Genomic DNA, 20504 nt, shown 5'->3' on the forward strand with positions numbered 1-20504 from the left:
GCAACATTGCTGGCAGTGAGTCAGGTTGGCTGTATTAAATGAATTAGATGGAAATCTTCAACTAAACAAACAGTAAAATCAATGTACACATTTTTGTGTAGAACCGTTTTTAGCCTAGCGTGCTAACTGTGACCTAGACAGGAAGCCAGATTTCCAACAGACTCCAAATATCTAAAGCTGTATGTACATGATGGTCAAACAAGTTCATTTTGGATTGTTAAATTGGGGTTTTTATGGTTTAGGTATAGCTAAATTGCTAACTGAGCAACAATGATACTTTCAGCTTAAAATCTCCCAGTCAACTTTTTGGTGTGCTTAGCTAAGCTAAGCCTTAGCTTAGCTAACTCCGCAAAAGTCAAACAAAGCTTCAGATTTGAGCATTTTTAAAACCATGTGGCCAAAATTATGAGCTTGTTTGACATTTCGAAACTGTAGACGTTAATGTCGTCCCCTTCAGTTTTCTATGCATCAAGGAAATCATGGTTCCAAAGTAGTCACATTCATTTTACAAGACCTAATGTATCATAACCACATAAGCAACAAACAGGAGAAATGAATTCCTGGATCCTGTAGATACTTCTTCCACACACAGTGCTGATCTAGTTTGTGAGAACAGCGTGAAAATAAGAACTTCTGAATCACCACTGTTTATTTTTAGCATTTAAAAAAAACTCTTTATTAAAGGGTTTTGTTGAAATGTTTTTGAAACTGAGAATGATGAGAAGCAGGTGTTCCTAAAAGCAATTCTGAACTTAATGCAAATGATTGGGAACATCACCTGCCAGCACCTGGCGCAGCAGGCCGCTGAATGGGATTAAGCTAGCCCTCATCATAGATGATCTTATTGGACTGTTCTGAGGACTTGGGTTGTATCCCACAAATTATCTTTTTTTTTTTTAATAAATAGTTTGCTCCCCAAAGACTTAAACTACATTAGTTTAAATAAGTGTATGTAGTGTGTATAACACATAAATGTACAATAAGCAGGGTCTATAGATGAGTGACAAATTAAAGGAAAACCTATTGCCCGTACAGTCTGACAGAACTGATTTTATACTGTCTGTTTCAGTTGTACAAGAATCTGAAACTGTACTACAGGGATTAAAGTTTTTTTTCCAAGGAAGATTCTATAGGGGTTCATTACATAGTATGATTTACATCTGTAATAGATTGGCAACCTGTCCTGGGTGTATTCCTTCCTCGTGCCACCAAATCATTAGTGAAAAATTACATTAAATAAAAATGTATTTACGTCTCGGTGACCCCTGTTGAGCTGTGGATGGTGCATTTGCCCTCCTAAAAGAGACCGCATCCATCCTATAGAACTGTTCAGTCAGAATAACTCCTGTGACCTTTTGCAAGTGGATCCAAACCGTGCAAACAAAATGCCTAAGCCAGCAGATCCACCTCTTGTATGGGTCAAGTATTTAAAAAATTCACTTGTTGGCTGTGGTAAGGGATGGTAGAATGTTAATTGGGTGACTTCATCATGCATTAGACCTTTCTGGAAGCCTATGTACTTGTTATACCTCACCACTTATTCTATTTTTTGTCTTTCATCTGTTTCCAGAGTGTGAATTAGTATATTTAAAACAAGAGCAAACGTTTAGTGGAATGTGTTTAACGTTTCACTGGCGCCCAGAATTAAAATGAAACACTTCTGCATTACTCTGCATTGATAAAACTGCTCGTCTTTAAACGAGCCGGCCCTAATTATTGGTGAAATAACTGCCATTTCACCATGTAATGGACTGAGATTTTTAAAGAATGTTACTTTTTCTTTGGTAATATTCTTTATTCTGCAGCATTATAGTTCTAAAATATTTCTGCAAAGGTCTTGAAAATGTATGTTTTGAAACTGCCAATCACTTCAGCATCACCTTTTTTACTCAGGCTTTAAGCTTTAGGCAGGGACACACTTTGCAAGTCAAATGTCACATTCATATTGATTGAGTTGCTGACCCCTTAAGTTTTATAAAGAAGTCTATACCACTACATCACTTTGCCATTCAATAGGACATCAATCACCTGCCGTTCTTCTTTCTGTCTACCTTGGGGCTTTTCTATCTATTCTATAAAAGTGACTTATTTCTGTACCTTCCTTTTCCCTTCTTGCCCCCCTCCCTTCTGCTGTTTCTTTTTCTGCTGCTCTTGAAACCAAATGCCCGTCCTGCTTACAGTAAATGTTCTGAGCTGGAGGAGGAGCTGAAAAATGTCACCAACAATCTAAAGAGTCTGGAGGCCCAGGCTGATAAGGTAGGGAATTTGTGCAAGATGAACTTTTGAAGAGCAACCAGAGTTTGTGTAACAGTGTCTAATCGTACTTTTGCTCTATTTCTTTTTCAGTAGGGTTATTATAGCACTGGTTCTTAGGATAAGGGACCAAATATGTTTTAGGGCTTCTATTTTGTTCAATACTACTTTAATACAGGTATATTTATTGACAAAGGTCTCAGCTAACTGAGCATTTTAGGGGGACTGGTATTCCCCTTTTTCTCCCGATATTTTTTTGGCGCGTCCAGTTTGTACCCAATTGCATTACGCTTCCTCTCTACTTGAGCCGACTCCCCGCCCCGATTAAGGAGAGCGAGATTGCCTCACGTCCCCTCCGACACGTGCGCAGTAATCGTACATCTTTTCACCTGCACGAGACGGGTTCACATGCTGATCAGCTCTGTGCACGGAGAGCCACACCCTGATCAGCATTGTTCCCCCACTCTTGTGCAGACGCCATCAACCAGCCAGCAGAGGTCGTAGCTCGCTCAGTTTTGAAGAGACCCTATGCGGCTTGTCCTACCCTATGAACAACAGCCAATCGTTGTTCATACAGCAGCCCATCCGGATGGCAGAGCTGAGAATCGGTACGATGTATTCGAAATCCCAGCTGTGGTGTGCTAGCGTGTTTTACTGCTGCGCCACCTGAGTGGCACTATTAATTCTAAATTTTAACAATATACATATGGAACAATACAAATATATAAATCTTTTGCTGATGGCATTAAAAAGTACGATGCTGAGAAAAATGCATCGGAAGGTGATTATGTAGAAACTTTATGTCATTTGTTTTTAAAATGGTTAATAGAGTTAAAAAAAAAAAAAAGAGCGGAAACTTTTTGAAGATCCCTTGTGTGTATATATATATATATATATATTATATATAACTTGAACTACTAAAAAACATTTATTAAACTGAAAATAACTATAAATAATATAAAAATCTACCAAATTAAAACCAAATTGAAGCAGTATCTGGAAGTACAATAAAATGAGTGATTAAATTTAACCTACTTGTATAAAATTGTGAGCCAGGCCTTTTAATCTGTGTAAATGTAAACATTAAGCAGTAGTTTTGTTTTGTAAATATATCAACAATTTGCGTCAAAAGACTTTTCACTGGCTGTGCTCATACATATAGCAAAATAGTTCCCTGATTTTGGTGATACTGCTTCGATAAAGATTTTAGTGCTATTGTGGCAGAATAGCGTCTATATCCTGAACTTCTTCTGTAGTTGCTCATTACTGCCCAGTCCTGCCCAGTCATGTATTCATAATGCGATCATACGGCTTTTGCAAGTGGCCTTTTCCTGCCTGCACATCTGTGTTTCATCAGAGACACTGAAATGCCAAACGTGTTCAGTCACATTACATCCAGCCCATTACACCAGGAAGAACCTGTAAATGAAACGAGAGAAGTGAGCTCTCATCCTTGCATGGTAATCAGGGTACAGTGTGGTTAGTGATATTATCTAATGCTTCTCCAGAGATTTAATAGAGAACAATGTAGGTATAAATGTTGGTTATGATGTCAGGACTGTCTTTAGGGTGAAATTCGTCCACTACTATTAAAATAACTTAAGGATGCCCCAAGCTCATGCCTTATTTGTGATCTTATTCAGGTATCAGAACTTTAAGTATTGGGTAAAACTTAAGGACCCATGTTGAGGTGAATGATTTAGATTGTGTTGGTTTACACTTGAGTCCTTTAATAGATCAGATTGAAATATGTGTTAAATCTGCTCAGCGTTTTTAAACATTAAACACTACTGGCCACAGTGCCAGTACTTGGTATTGAATTGGGACATATTTAAATACAAAGTGGTGCAGTATATTTAGAAATACTTTACCTACATGTTCAGTGTACACTTCTATGCTAAAGTGTGGACACGTCTGGTCAAATGACATTTTATTGGGGGGGAAATAGTTGGTAGAGTTCTCATTCATTAATCATCAGTTAGCTCTTTAACTGTTGAGTAAACCTTGACGTTCCGTTGCTGTTTCGTGTTGTTGCTGTTGCAGCCACATTCCTGTACACATGTCCTGATCTGTTTGAACACCTAGCAGCTCTGTTAAAGCCCTGTCAGAACAAAAACAATTTGGGGTTCGAAAATCTTTCTGACTTAACGGTTGGGTTGCATTTTAATAGCTGGTTTAAATACTAGCTGGATTACTTTATTATATTTTACATGCACATATGAGCAACTGCTAAATGGTTAAATTTGCACTTTCAATCAAAATTGTACATATTGATCTTTACTTACAGAGATTGTATTTGTTTGAGTATATATTATGTTATGTTATATTATACAGTATTATATTATATTTCTCTCTTTTGTTTATGTGTACAGTACTCCCAGAAGGAAGACAAGTATGAAGAGGAGATCAAGATCCTGACTGATAAGCTGAAAGAGGTAAGCCTAATTTTACAGTCTTTTAGGTACTGGTAAAACTGCTACTCATGTTTGACTCTAAAGCTTTTTTCTAACCTTACAGTTATAGCTATGTTAAAATCTTTTGACATGTTTGACTCATATTAAACCTCAGTTTCAGAAAAGTTGGGACACTTAACTTAAACAATCACTTTACTTTGACCCATATTACATTAAACAATATGAGCGTATATTGTATTTCCTTATATGTTCATACATCTTTTTGATATACACACAATTTTAATGTGTGTCCGCAGTAAATTGCGATGCCTGCGACATTTTTCCAACGAGCATGTTTCCCACTGTTGAATTACTGTTCTATTTAAAAGTGAGCGGTCTGGATTGCAGACCCTTGGCTGCAAACATCCATAACGACAAAGTAAAAACATGTTTTAGTACCGTATTTCCAAAATTAATTCAAGAATGAAAACTAAAATCTCCTTCACAAAATTACAATTACAGCTGCAAGTCTTCTTTTTAAGAATCTGCTTTATGTTAAGACTTCCAACTGTGAACTGTTTTGCTGCTATTAAATTGCTCAGGTAGCTTTCACATGATAAGCATTTTTCGCTTCGTTCACCTTTCACATAATGCAAGGCAAAACCACTTTACCCTGGCTGTTTAACTAAATGACAAGCTTGGAAACAAGGCACAATATTGACCTACAGTGACATGCAGTTTATTGGTGTTAGGATTTACTCATCACGCAGCGTTGTATAAAATGTCTTTCAGTTTTAAATAAGATAGCGCTGTTTGGGTCGGCATTTGAAAACATGAGAAGATATAAAAGGAAATGGGTTATTGAATCTTTATTGCTTTAATCAAAGGGTGCGTTAAATCTTATTAAAGAGCTGTGAATCCATAACAAGCCATTCCAGGATTAGTAAAAGTGAATTGCTATTTAAAATGCAAACATGGTCATTGGGTAGCACTGTCGCCTCACAGCAAGAAGGTCCTTGGTTCGATTCCTAGGTGGAGCGGTCCGGGTCCTTTCGGTGTTGAGTTTGCATGTTCTTCCAGTGTCAGCGTGGGTTTTCTCTGGGAGCTCCGGTTTCCTCCCACAGTCCGAAGACATGCAAGTGAGGGGAACTGGAGATACCAAATTGTCCATGTTTCCTGTCTTGTCATGAATGTAACCAAAGTGTGTAAAACATGACGTTAAATATCCTAATAAATTAATGAATACATGCCATATGCTCACAGTGCGTACGTTTTAATTCGAAGTGGAACACAACAGTTCAGGGTTTTGTGAACCAATGAGAATCAGTTCTAATCTGCCATGTCTGTGCCCAGTAGAAAATTTGTCTCATTGGTGATGCTTTAAAAAGGTCAATGGTAAATTAGGTCCAAGTTCGATCAGTTAAGCTAAGCTAAGAAAAGCAGTCACAGTCAGAGCAGTGGTTTCGTGGCACATCATGTGACTTTTATCATGTCTTGCCAAATAAACTAGTTGCTAACATTGTTGCATATTGTGTTTTTTGATGTTTTTTACATTGTTTTTGTGTGTGTTTGTCAGGCTGAGACCCGTGCTGAGTTTGCTGAGAGGTCTGTGGCCAAGCTGGAAAAGACCATCGATGATCTTGAAGGTAGGGTCTTATGTTCATTGAATGTGCTTCCAACCTTTTAAAATCTGTAAATCTTATAACTTTTTATTCTATATACACACTGCTTTTTCATTGATGTGCTCCCTTTTTACTTTTTGCTTATTGGTTTCTTGTTGTGAAGTATATAATCCTTGTCCAATGCCTTGTCCATAATTCTCCATTTGTTCTTGCCATTTTCATCATTCCTTCTGTTTTTGCTAAATTTCCTTTTTATATTTTCTTCATTTCTCTTTCTTTTTTTTCTTTACCCTTCTAAAACAGATGAGCTTTATGCTCAGAAACTGAAGTACAAGGCCATTAGTGAAGAGCTGGATCACGCCCTGAACGACATGACCTCTATGTAATGTCCTGGCCTGTGCTCGTTTGTTTGTGTGTGCACGTTTGCACATGCGCATTGTTTCAGTCCCTTTAGGCACCTAAGCCTCGCAATCACCGAGTTTATGTTTGAGCTTTATTTTCTAATTGCCAGAACTTATCCTGCGTGACTTCACAATTTATTAAGTTTCAAAAGTTTGACTTGCCACTGCGAGTGTTGCGTTTGTGTGACTGAGCACTGAGTGTGAACGAAGCAGCTAACATGCTAACGAAGCATTGCATGGTGTTTCTTATTACAGGGTGTCTGCAGTTTTGTTTAAAGGTCTTAATTTATTTGCCTCCCAGGGACTTGTTGGCTCATCCAAAACCAACTATACGAGGGATCTTCAAAAAGTTTCCACACTTTTATATTTTGGTTGAAAATGGTGAGGGCGGGAGGAGTAGTAATCAATCGTGTCTGAGAGACTGAGAGAGCTTATAGATTTAGCTCCATCTGATTTCCACCTTTTTGTACACCCAAAGAAGCTTTAAGGGGAAGAAGATTTTCATGTGATGATGATGTGAAAGCAGCGTTGCATCAGTGGCTACACACTCAACCAAAAAGATTTTTTGCTGATGGCATTAAAATGGTATGACGCTGGGAAAAATGCTTCGCAGTTTGTTTTAGAAATTCTTAATAAATAGATTTTTAAAAGAATGGAAACTTTTTGAAGAACCCTTGTACTTTTTGAACAACCAAACCTAGAGAACTGTAAGTAAGATAAAGACACTTGTGACAAAATTAGGGTATGGGAGTTACAAATAAAATGTATATCAGTATAGGCTGTGTAACATGCTCTCACTCGAATCCCAACTGTGCTGTCAGCTGGGCGGGTGCCTACACAGACACGACTGGCTGTGTGTCTGTAGGGGGAGGGGAAAAAAGTCAATGCAGGGTTCCTTGGTGCTGCAGCAACTTGAGACGACTGCACAGGGGGCTGCTGATCACGGATGGCAGTGCGTGGCTTTCTGCATGTGATACTGTTCTTTGTGAGATTCCACCCCTGGCATGTGAAAAGAAGGTTGGGCGGGTGCACGCATGTTGGCAAGAGAAAGAGAGGCTTAAATTGGACACGAATTAACCTGGGATAGGGGTGAGAGAAGTGAATGAATACAAGAATAAAACTTTGTGTGGACACATCAAATATGTAAAATTAGATGTCTTAGGAATTTTACCCACTGATAATGACCACAGGTTGATTCCTGTATTTAAAATGCCATCAATATACACCAGAGCTGAGATTTTTGAACACATCATTTTTAGTCTCAGATCTGCCATCCGACTGGGCTGGGCGCCTACATGAACAACGATTAGCAGTTGTTCATACAGGGTGGGAAGCCAGACCAGGGACTCCTCATAACTGATGCAATTACAATCTCTGCTGGCTAATTGATGGTGCCTGCACAGATTCGAGGAATAATGCGTTGATCAGGGTGTGGCTCTCCGTACACAAAGCTGATCCGCATATGAACTCGCCTCGTGCAGGTGAAAAGATGCAGTTGGCTACTGCACACGTGTCGGAGGGTGCGTGTGTCAGTCTCGCTGTCCTCAATCAGAAGTGGAGATCAGCATCGGTAGAGAGGAAGTGTAATGCAGTCTGGTAATTGGATACGACTAGATTGGGGGGGAAATTGGGGAAATGCAAAAGAAAAAAAAGAATTAGTGTCTAAGCTTTCCATCAGTTGTATTAAAAAATAATAAAAAAAAAAGATTAGTGACTTGTGTACACAAGCATGTAGTAAATATTTCAGGTAAGATGATATATGAACAGGAAACAGTGTTTTTATACACTGATGATGGATACTTGATGGAGGATACTTGATTAGTCACTTCAAATTCTGCATGATTTGCCTTTTGCACTAGAAAGATCTAATATCTGCGGTCTAATGATCACTTATGTCTTACAAAGTATTAAATAAAATGTGTGGATATCTGCAGACACCCTGTTTATGCAACATACTCTGTAAAAACAGAGAAAATGGCTAATACTAGGTTTTAAGGTTGCTGTGAGGTGGTTAACCTGTGTTACTGTATTTAACTATCTGTTGTTGAAGTTAGACTGTCAAGTGGTCTCTATAGTGACATTTTATAATCCTGTTATTTACAGATAATAAGTGTCTGGACTTTAATCTGGCTGCCTTTGACTTCAAGAAATCCTACATGGTCCTCTATTCTCCACCTTGTCTCTGTCCAGACTGCTTGCTCTCGCGACTCTTTCATCCTTCTGTGTTCGCTTTGTACTTCTTTTCTTGTTTTTTTTTTTTGCTCCTCTGTTACATTGTGCTTCATTTTTCGTCAGTATTTATGATGCCTATGCACTGTATTTTCATTTCCCACTGTACTGTAATTATATCAGACCTTAAAGGAATACTTTGACTTGATCTTTCTTTTATCATTGTTTCTTTCATTTGTCTTCCTTTTCTTGTCTGTCTATCCACTCCTTTTAGGTTGCTCGTAAAAATCCTTTATCTGTCTGTAAACCTCGGGATGGGGTGTGGCACTAAGAACTAGGAACTTTACATATGTTACTACTGCTTCCTATTAGCTGATCTGTACAGACCTCCTAAAGATCCTTAATGTATGGACTAGATTATTAGTTCGTAGTTAGTTTACTAGTTTATAGATAACTTGCCACCTGTTACATTTTGTATACACCGATCAGTCATGTTTGTACACTCACTGTCCATTTTATCAGCTCCACTTACCATATAGAAGCACTACAATTACTGACTGTAGTCCATCTGTTTCTCTGCATGCTTTGTTAGCCCCCTTTCATGCTTTTCTTCAATGGTCAGGACCCTCACAGGACCACCACATAGCAGGTATTATTTGGGTGGTGGATCATTCTCAGCACTGCAGTGACACTGACATGGTGGTGGTGTGTTAGTGTGTGTTGTGCTGGTATGAGTGGATCAGACACAGCAGCGCTGCTGGTGTTTTTAAACACCTCATCGTCACTGCTGGACTGAGAATAATCCACCAAACAAAAATATCCAGCCAACTTCCTAACTGGCAGAGGGATACAGTGAGTGTTTGCTTTGATTATTCACAGGGTCAAGCAGCAGACCAATGTCTCTCCACTGTCTGGGATGACCGCCAACTCATTCTATTTTCACTCAACAACCATAATATGGCATTAAGTGACCTAGAAAAATAATGACAAACAGCAGCCTGGGCAGAGTGCATGTCGAGAATGATTCGAAACAGATTTTTGGGGGAGGACTGAAGTCGTATTAAGCTAGAGAAAAGCCCAACAATGAGAAGCACACTGAGGTTTGCAAATGACCACAAGGATTGTAGAGAGCTGGAGTTTGGTTATCTCTGAGTCTAATGGTTAGACTGGGACCTGTCGAGGCCTACAAGCCATTTTGTGCAGGGTTGTTGATCATTTAAACAAGATTTGGGATGATTTATCTTTGTCAGAGCAGAAGACAGGCTTTCTACTAGAGTAACCTCCAACGTGACTTGATTCATTTATCTTTCACAATGTTCACAATTTTGGAGAAATGTCAGTTTACAGAATAAAAAATATTCTTTTTACTCAACACAAATCTATAGTATAAGTAGTAAAACCAGAGAAACATGTTGCAGTGGTCTCTTAAATTTTCCAAAATAACTTGAATTAGTCCACCTTTTATGGCTTGATGTACATTACAGCACAAAAATGCTGTGCTATTAGTGTGTGCTGTTAATCATGCTATTAAATGTACTTGCACTGTTTCCACACAACAATCAGTCGCCATAGAAAATACTGGGCTTATAATAGACTTAATGAAATTAAAATGTATTTTCTTATACAAGGGTAATTAGTCAAACCCTATTTTATTTTAATGAATGCATCAATCATTTATTTCTGACACTACGTAGATGCATTAGTAAAACAATGTCTTTTCCCTGAACTCTTAAACTTTGATAAGGCTTGTTTATATAGATTAAGAGAACCCATTTAATATTTAACTTTTAAGTAACATAAATGTTGTTTTAAATAAACCTGCCAGTGGGTTAGATCTGGTGGTGACCTTAAAAAAAAAAAAAAAAAAAAAAAAAGGTATTTATCTATTAGCCTATACACCAACTAGGCATAACATTATGACCACTAACAGGTGAGGTGAATAACACTGATTATCTCTTCATCACAGCACCTGTTAGTGGGTGGGATATATTAGGCAGCAAGTGAAAATGTTATCCTCAAAGTTGATGTGTTAGAAGCAGGAAAAATAGGCAAGCGTAAGGATTTGAGTGAGTTTGACAAGGGCCAAATTGTCATGGCTATATGACTGGGTAAGAGCATCTCCAAAACTGCAGCTCTTGTGGGGTGTTCCTGGTCTGCAGTGGTCAGTATCTATCAAAAGTGGTCCAAGGAAGGAACAGTGGTAAACTGGCGACAGGGTCATGGGCGGCTAAGGCTCACTGATGCACCTGGGGAGCGAAGGCTGGCCCGTGTTTGCCGATCCAACAGACGAGCTACTGTAGCTTAAATTGCTGAAGAAGTTAATGCTGGTTCTGATAGAAAGGTGTCAGAATACACTTGTCTTGTTGCGTGTGGGGCAGCAAAAGCAGAACCAACACAATATTAGGAAGGTGGTCATAATGTTATGCCTGATCGGTGTATATCCTATTAATTTCACTGTAAATACCATAAACACAGCAGCTTACAGAAGCAGCTTGAAGGTTTTTTTTTTGGCTATCTTACATTGAAGTTAGGCGTGGATGTTTTGGTATAGGCCTTTCGATAATCGATAATCTCTACGTGAGTTGATTTTGAGATTCTTTTTTAATAAAAAATCATTCTCTGTTGCTTGTACTTAAAGCAGTGAATGTGTAAGCATGCATGGCGTTTCTATTGTCGTCTACTAGATAGTGCCATGAGCACCATAGAAACATGCCTCCGTATACGCACAATAAGCATTCAGTAAATGGTTCATCCACTTGACTGTAATGTAGTTATTAATTTACTTATTTCTAAGCCAAATGTTGGAGAAACTAAGCACTTTACAAAGTTTCTTTAAACCAAGTCACACCTTAATATTTTTTTATTTAAAAAAAAATTCATGCTTCCAGTATTCTACGTACAGTACATCATTAAGATTCAGAACAGCTAATAACATGATGCTAATAAGAATAAGAATAAAGTCGAAATATGTCCTGCCAGTTCAGAAAAGCACGAAGGAAAGGAAGCATCTTAACTTAGACAGGCACTATCTGCAAGTTCTACTTCATTAAAAGAAACAATTTCCTTAAAGTCTGTGGAGTTGTACTGGCATTGAGTTGGTTTTAGACTGAACATTTGTTTGATATTTACATTTACATTTACATTTTCTGCATTTAGCAGATGCTCTTATCCAGAGCGACTTACAGAAGTGCTTCCATAGTAAACATTTCATTTCTCAAGTATTAGTAAACAACAGTCAAAGAACACAAATCTGCTGAAACCTGTTAGAACCAAAGTTTTTTTTTTTTTTTTTTTCTTTTTTTTTTTTTTTTTTTTTGGAAATGGAAGAAAAGTGTTAGTAAAATAAGTATGAGTCAGCTGAAGTGTTTAGTAAAATAAGTACGAGTCAGCTGAAGTGTTTAGTAAAATAAGTACAAGTCAGCTGAAGTGTTTAGTAAAAAGGTGGGTTTTTAATCGTTTTTTAAAGACAGCAAGAGACTCAGATGTTCGGACAGACAGAGGAAGCTCGTTCCACCACTTGGGTGCTAGAACAGAGAAGAGCCTTGATGCTTGTCTTCCTTTAGTCCTGTGTGGAGGCTCAAGTCGAGCGAGACTAGTGGCTCGGAGGTTGCGTGGTACAGAGCGGGGTTTGATTAGACCACGAAGGTAGCTTGGGGCTGGTCCATTTTTGGCTTTGTAGGCGAGCATCAGTGTTTTAAACTGAATGCGTGCAGCTACAGGAAGCCAGTGAAGAGAACGCATTAGTGGGGTGATGTAGCAGTGTTTAGGTTGGTTAAAAACCAGACGGGCAGCTGCATTTTGAATGAGCTGCAAGTGTTTAATAGTGGACATGGGAGCTCCTGCCAGGAGGGAGTTGCAGTAGTCCAACCATGAGATTACAAGTGATTGGATATTGGATATAGATATTTAAAATTTAAACCTATTACACACTTTAAACAATCAGCATGTATTATACTAATAACAAATGGATGATGATTTTATTATTTGTGAAACCAATACGAAAGTATAACTTTACCAAATCCTGAACATTTTTACATGATTTTGCTACGGCCACAGTATTTTGACTTTCTCAATATCAATTAGACTTTTAAGTTTAAATATGTTTCATTAGGTCTCATTTGTTTATAGATTATTTGTATATATGGTTATATTTTTAAGGGTTATTTAAACATTAAAGCAAACATGCAATTCATAAATCTTCAATATAAAAACATAATTGTCCCCTTTACATTGCAATAATTTATTGAGTTTTTAATAATTGAGCTATATGACAATAATAAACCTTTTCTTCTCTTTATGCTATATAACATACTGCTACTACTTTTAATACAAAATGAATCACCAGGAAACTTCAGTATCAAATTGATAATAAATTAGGGCTGGGTGACCTGGCCAAATCTTAAGGTCATACAATTACGAATCATGGTGCACATCTAATAATTATCTTAATTTATATTATAAATATCTGTTAAATAACTCCTCTGACCTGAATATTATCCAATATGTATCTCAGCATGACTGGCTCTTGCCAAATAACTGTTTATAAAGCTGATTATATTGTCCGCTCCCAATATTTACCCAAAAGGGCTGGCTTAAGATCACCTAATTTACAAATCAAACATCACTAGTGTGCTTGAGTGGCACTGCAGTGTGTTATGCTAGCCTACTACTGCTGAGATCCGGGTTCGAACCGGAATTTAGGGGTGGCTGAAGCCTCATGATGGATTAACACCTTCCGGGGTGTATTTACTGACTCATGCCCACCAGTGTTTTTAGGTCAAACAGGCCCACCACAACCTTGACCTGGATAAAGCGGTGGTAAAATTGAGGATAAATTCAAACATCACTAATTTTAGCACATTTACAGTTGTATACATAAATTACAGTTATTAAAAAAATGTTTATTTTATAGGAAAGTTAATGACTGTGTTGTTCTCTTTTTGCAGGAAAGCTAACGGACGCCAAGGAAGAGAACCTGAAGATCCACGCTACTCTGGACCAGACCTTGAGCGAACTGAACAGCTTCTAGATGTCCTTGACCAAGACATTCCCCTATATTCATTTTTGACCCACCCATCTCATTTTTCTCATCCAGTCCTAACTTAAATAACTCAAAGCTTTTGCCTTCTGATTTTTCCAATCGCTCTGTGTCATTATCAGAGACTAAGTTCTCTGAACCCAACTCCTCTTGGAGCAAGCTTTCAGCAATTTGCCCCAATTTCCCCTATTGAGTATATTGTATAAAGCTTTGAGTGACATTTCAGCAGCCTAGTATGGTGTGTGTATGAAGTGTATTTTTGCAAACTTAGAAAGCTTGTTTCTGAGCTATTACAGTGCCAAAATTAATGTGTTGCTTTGATTGACAAAGCTTTGGTACAGTTTCGACCATCATAAGTGTGTCTAGACATTATCCCTACTCCATAAAGCTTTCCTAAGCACAAGTTTTCCTAACAGTGAATTTCTCTTGTATGCTATTATTGCACTGTTAAATATATATTTTTCTCTTTAATCCGCTTTCCTTCTTATCCCAACCACTTTCCTAGTTTAGTTTATGCAGGCTTTTGAAACCATAACCACAAAATTATGTTTTAAAATTGTATTCTTTATGTCTATGTTGTCCGTTTTCAAAAGTGGAAACTTGATTAGTTTTGGAGTTCGACTGTGTTATGTTTGTCCTGCCTTCTTTGTAAACTCCATTACAGTAATCCTTCTTGAACCACTACTAGTTAGTAACCACTGTGCAATTAGGAGCTTACAGCAACTACCTTGGTGCTAAAATAAGCCAAGTTATAAACTTGCTTATGAGCACTTATGAGTAAGTGGACTGTACTAACCTTTTTTAAGATGGAGCAATAATTTAAAAATGCACCTAGAGTATAAACCCTGAAAGAGTAGAATCACTGCCAGTTAAGTTGCTGAGAAATACAGCAATAGTACTCTACATTATAAACAAAGGAAACAGATCTCGATATGTTTTCCAGGACCAGCAGTGGGTGCTTAATATATAAATAAAGATTTAAGATTGAATGCATAGTTTTAACTGGGCAAATCCAAATACATTATATATATATATATATATAATCACTGTTACTTGTCTTTGTGATGATGCTTTTTTTTTTTAATAAAGACAATTTTTACCGTCACTCCATACATGAAAAAACTAATTTTATTAGCTATTTTAGACTTACCCATTCAGGGTGTAAAATTCTGAAGACATGAGCTGGTTAAAGATTTCTTTTATGATTTACAGTATTACCAAAGCCATTTCCAAAAGGATGGGGAATGAAATAAAATGTGAAAACGAAGCTTGATGTCAGTTTCTCATACAAGTCTACTCCAGCCATGCGTCTCCACAACCTCCCACACTAGTGTAAACTTCCTACTAGCCTCACCACTGACCATCCTTATACACACACACCACAAATACAAGCCATGCCACTGCACCCAGTGACCGAAAACAAGACTCCGAATGCACACTGGAGTGGTTTTAAACAAAGAAACATTGTACTTACATGACCTAGTGATAGTCCCTGAGCATCTGTGGCAATGTAAGGACTTAAATAAGGGTATCAAAAGGGTATAATTGATTTAACACTATTTAACTCCAGACATATTTCATGTTTAGGTAATGGACTTAAATGCAAGGGTTTTGTTTTTTTTAATCACTTTTTGAATGAGCACCTTTAATGAGCCAAAACATTAGGACCACCTAATATGCTTGCAAAACAGCTCTGATCTGCCGAGACATGAACTCCACAAGACTTCTGAAGGAATCTTCTTGTATCTTCACCCTTCAACTTCTGTACATTGTGCTGGTGAATCGTCCTACGGTGCTTAAACAATGCACACATACCAAGCTGTCCATATTATGTTGGAGAAATAAGAATTTGTCAGCTATACCTTCAGCCTGTTCATTGTGGTTGTCTGAGCATGTATTTATGGACGTTGTACACAAACCATAGTATTGCTCCATGTTAAAAGTTGGAAAGAACAGTTTAAAAAAAAGTTGAAAAAAATATATCAATATTTATGTACACCAGTTATATTTAGTTGAGCACTTTAAAATGCTGATGCACTTAATCATGATTAAAAAAAATTTCGAAATAAAAACTAATGTTGGAATTTGATATAAAGTAAAAAAAAAAAAACGACTGAAAGGCAAAAAAAAGTCCGCAGCCTTCAATAGAGAAAGTGGATAGAAAAGGGATAGCTAATAACTGATAACTGGTTATCACAATTTGACAGACTGCTCTGGCTGTGTATGCAACAACCCAGGAGATGGCAGTGCAGAAGTGGGTCTACTCTGGAACAGGGACAGCACGCCACCTATAGAGCAATTTGCTATTCCAGGACACTTCCATAGTGAGGACTGAAAATGCTGTAAGTACAGCCGGGTTTGAGTGAAAAGACACCTTTTAGAAAACCGAATCAGAGCAAGCCTGGTATCACAGTTACAGAGAAAGAGCAGATTGCCAAACAGAGGAGCTGGAAAGGCTGTGAGGGAGAGGTTGAGATGTATAGAAACACTCTGATCTGAAGCTAATAATAGCTCCAGCTGTCACATCATTCCCTTCTGTTGTTTGTGCCTTGGAAAAGTGGTTTGACTTCATTATATTTAATCATGTCAGATTTTAATACATTTATCTCTGATATACACTTATTATGGATTTATTCATCTTCACTTAAATTAAAAATTAAATAAAAATAAAAGCAATATCTATATAAAAAAAGGATTGTATGATGTGAGGGACATTAATGTGTTCATAAAAAATAGTTTGACATTAATTCATCAGACCATATCAGACTTTAATAGATTTATTTAACTTTTGCAAACACTTATTATAAAATAAATTAAAAATGTTGTAGTAGGTGACGAACATTGATTGTTTGTATATAAAAATACTTCTATATTAATTCATTAAATTATAAGAGATTTTAATAGATTTTTTCATCTCCAATATAAACTTATCACAGATTTACTGTTCTTCATTTAATATTAATATAAAATAAATATTAACTTTCTTTTAAAAAATAGGGTTTGTAGTAGATGAGAAACATTGATGTGTTTGTATATAAATAGTTTGACATTAATCCATCAATACATTACAAGACTTTAATGGATTTATTACAGAATTACTGATCTTCATTTAGAATTAACAGAAAATAAATATAAGCACTTCCTTAGCATTTCAACGCAGATGCAGCTCACATTTACGAAATAACGTTAAATAAATATTAACAGAAAAACTTTTTAAACAAATTTGATTGTAGTTTGTTCCTTGTTTACTGAGGTATCAGTTTTATTAGTATTTTTGGATGTTTATTAGCCGAGAACGAGCCGAAAGAAAGTCGAATGTCAGGCGAATGTCCAATATAAAACTCACTTTACCGCAGTGTGTCCGATTTGTGTACAGACACACACACACACACACACACACACACACACTGAGGACAGAATAGTATAAATGTCAGCTGATTGTGGTGGATGATACTCTGAGGCTAAGTACGCAGAAGTGACGTCACAGTAAAGCCAGGACTCGGAATTCGGTTGCTAGGTGACAGATTAAATGGAACGCACCTGAGCTCTATATATAGTGGAGCGAGTGAGCTGATTGCTCAGTCGTTAACCGACAGCGGACGAGGACGGACGCACAGCGATCGCTCTCCTCTCATCTCTCATCTCTCGGATTCAACTCAGCAGTGATGTTTGCAAAGTTTTTTCTGGATTGTAAGCCAGCTGTTTATGTGGCTGGCATAGCAGCTGCCACGGTAACCTCTGGTTTATTTCTTTACAGGTGGCAGCAGCGGAGGAGCAAGAGGCAGCAGGAACACAACGCTGTCCAAACCGAGGGTCAGTGCACCACCATACACTCCAGCAGTGGCGTAACTAGGAGCTCATGGGCCCCAGTACAAAAAAATTGTTTGGGCCTCCTCACCCCCAACAAATTTCGTTGGGGCTGGGCCGGGTTGACCGGGTCCGGGGGTACCTCCCTGAAATGAGTTTTTGCAACTTGGGATGTCTGTTAATACAACGTTTTAAACATTTAGGGATGTGTAATGTGTCACTTTAGTACAGACCATCCCATCAAACTGTATAACCACTGAAGTTGGCATTAATTGTGGATTCTATAGACCAGCCTCCCCTCCTGCCCACCCTGTAGTTACGCCACTGCACACCAGCACTAATAATGATAGTGTCATTCATCAGGTTTAAAGATTTAAAGTCACAGCTATTGTAACACTGGGGAAAGTATGAAATGTGTCATCACTTTTGCTCACATTCACTCTGTTTATTGATTGTCTTGAGTGTGTGTCTTTGTGTGTGTGTGTGTGTGTGTGTGTTTGCTTGCCCTGTGATGGACTGGTTACCTGTCCAGGGTGTTTCCTACATTTCACCCAGTGAATCAGACCCAGAGCTACTGTAATTAGGATGGTAAGTGGTGCTAGACTATGATTAAATGAATGTCTCTTTATGACTTTAGGCGTCCGGGAGCTACCTACTTCAGCGACTGCCCCGACACCTGGCCCAGCATCTGCCTTGGCACCTGCTCCAGTAATTGCCTCGACACCTGGCCCAGCAACTCCTTGGCACCTGCTCCAGCGCCTGCCTTGGCACCTGCCCCAGCGCCTGCCTTGGCACCTGCCCCAGCGCCTGCCTTGGCACCTGCCTCAGCGCCTGCCTTGGCACCTGCCTCAGCGCCTGTCCAGGCACCTGGCCCAGCGCCTGTCCAGGCACCTGACCCAGCACCTGCTCCAGCTCCTGCCCCAGGACCTGCCCCAGGACCTGCTCAAGTGCCTGCCCCAGCACCTACTCCAGTGCTTGCCCCAGAACCTACTCCAGCACCTGCCCCGGCACCTGCACCGGCATCTGCCCCAGCACCTGCCCCAGCACCTGCTCCAGAACCTGCTTTGGCACCTGCTCGAGCGCCTGCCTTGGTACCTACTCCAGTGGCTGCTTTGGTTCCTACTCCAGTGGCTGCTTTGGCGCCTGCTCCAGCACCTACTCCATCTCCTGCCCGGGCACCTACTCCAGTGCCTGCCTTGGCTCCTGGTCAAGTGCCTTCCTTGGCACCTGCTTTGGTACCTGCTCCAGTGGCTATTTCGGCACCGGCTCCAGCGCCTGGCCTGGCACCTACTACAGTGCCTACCCCGACATCTGCCCCAGCGCCTACTTTGGCACCTGCCCCGGCATCTGCCCCAGCGCCTGCCTTGGCGCCTGCCTTGGCACCTGCTCCAGCGCCTGCCTTGGCACCTGCTCCAGCGCCCGCCCCGGGCACCTACTCCGGCACCTGGCCCAGCACCTGCCTTGGCACCTGCTCCAGTGCCCACACCGGGACCTGGTTAAGCACCTGCCTTGGCACCTGCTCCAGTGCCTGCCTTGGCATCTGGTTCAGCACCTGCCTTGGCACCTGCTCCAGTGCCTGCCTTGGCACCTGGTTCAGCACCTGCCTTGGCACCTGCACCAGTGCCTGCCTTGGCACCTGGTTCAGCACCTGCCTTGGCACCTGCACCAGTGCCTGCCTTGGCACCTGGTTCAGCACCTGCCTTGGTACCTGCTCCAGTGCCTGCCTTGGCATCTGGTTCAGCACTTGCCTTGGCACCTGCTCCAGTGCCTGCCCCCTGCTACCTTTATTAAGTAATTCTTAACTGATTTTGACTTAAACACCTCATCTGGCGTGTCAGTGCTGGGGAAACCAAATTGCTAAATTGCACCACCACACCCATATAAAGAGGGTCGACATCTTTCTCGTGCCGGGAAACATACTGGTAAGAGCTTCCCTAAAATGTTTTGGTTTATTTTTCAGTCTTAAAGAAATCAAATGAGATTTAACCTGCATTAACCTTTGTGTGTTTGTAGAAAACAACAACAACAAAAACCAGCAAGAAGGTTAACGTGGAGGAGAATGGCGTGTGCCGGTCAACAGAGTCCGACAGCACAGAAATCAAAGAGGTTCCAGTGTTCACGCCACCGACTACTGGCACATTTTCAGACCTATTCCCACGACAGGCCCCTTAGAGAAGCGCAGCCAAAAAAGCAAAGCAGCCAAAAAAATAATAAAATTGCATAAATACTTGAACTGATTTGTCAAAGTCTATATTGCATAAATACTTGAATTGAGCTGAGAGTGACAGTGGAACAGCAGGTATACCGTCTCCCAGCACGAGGGGTTTAAACCTCGCCTCCAGGTTATCATCCTGATATTTGGCATGTTTTTTGCCTGTTGTGAAGTCTGAATGTGTATATGGAAGTCCTGTGATTGATTTGCGCCTTATCTTAACAAAGATAAATGAATTGTGTTGCATATACATGTATTTTGGGACCAGAAATTCACCAAAATTAAAAACAAAACTTATTTCCACACACTTGTATGCATTTAAATATGTCACAATGCTTCATGAAGACAAAACACAGATGAACACTTTTACTGGTGGTGTTTATTTTATGCTCTAAGAAATCAGCACATGAAAGCCGTGTGTATAGTTTTGATGGAAGAAATCAGTTTTGAGAAGAGAACAACGCTTTTGAGTGCTGTGTTTAATTCTACAAGAAATTTGTAGCGTTTTGACAAAGTAAACAGCTTAAATTATGCTGAGATTTTCATTGGGAGTGGTGATGATGAACTTTATTAGCGGCACAGTGCTGGTAGGATGTTTTGGAGACAAAG

At 39.3% G+C, this 20504-nt stretch overlaps 2 protein-coding genes across 10 annotated transcripts in view; both read left to right on the forward strand.

Annotated features, from left to right (window-relative positions):
- tpm3 (tropomyosin 3) overlaps positions 1–14279 on the forward strand; it is a 31239-nt gene extending 16960 nt beyond the window's left edge. For 2 of the 9 annotated variants that reach the window (XM_063010684.1, XM_063010712.1), the window contains 5 exons: positions 2181–2256; positions 4626–4688; positions 6223–6292; positions 6572–6650; positions 8773–9046. In XM_063010684.1, coding sequence (XP_062866754.1) covers positions 2181–2256; positions 4626–4688; positions 6223–6292; positions 6572–6650; positions 8773–8776 — 292 coding nt within the window. In that variant the 3' untranslated portion in view covers positions 8777–9046. Of the gene's footprint in view, positions 1–2180; positions 2257–4625; positions 4689–6222; positions 6293–6571; positions 6651–8772; positions 9047–13784 lie in introns of those variants that run through there. The other 7 variants (XM_063010692.1, XM_063010722.1, XM_063010700.1 and 4 more) reach the window with 4 other exon arrangements.
- Positions 14280–15270: 991 nt separating this feature from the next.
- Positions 15271–19605, forward strand: LOC134300946 (nematocyst expressed protein 3-like). The gene is made up of 4 exons (XM_062985436.1): positions 15271–15322; positions 16084–16200; positions 17572–17689; positions 18321–19605. Exons 1-4 carry the CDS (start codon positions 15271–15273, stop codon positions 19483–19485), a joined length of 1452 nt encoding a protein of 483 aa, XP_062841506.1. The 3' UTR covers positions 19486–19605.
- Positions 19606–20504: the final 899 nt, after the last annotated feature.

This window comes from Trichomycterus rosablanca, chromosome 2 (genome assembly GCF_030014385.1).
Source record: "Trichomycterus rosablanca isolate fTriRos1 chromosome 2, fTriRos1.hap1, whole genome shotgun sequence".
Taxonomy (NCBI): domain Eukaryota; kingdom Metazoa; phylum Chordata; class Actinopteri; order Siluriformes; family Trichomycteridae; genus Trichomycterus; species Trichomycterus rosablanca.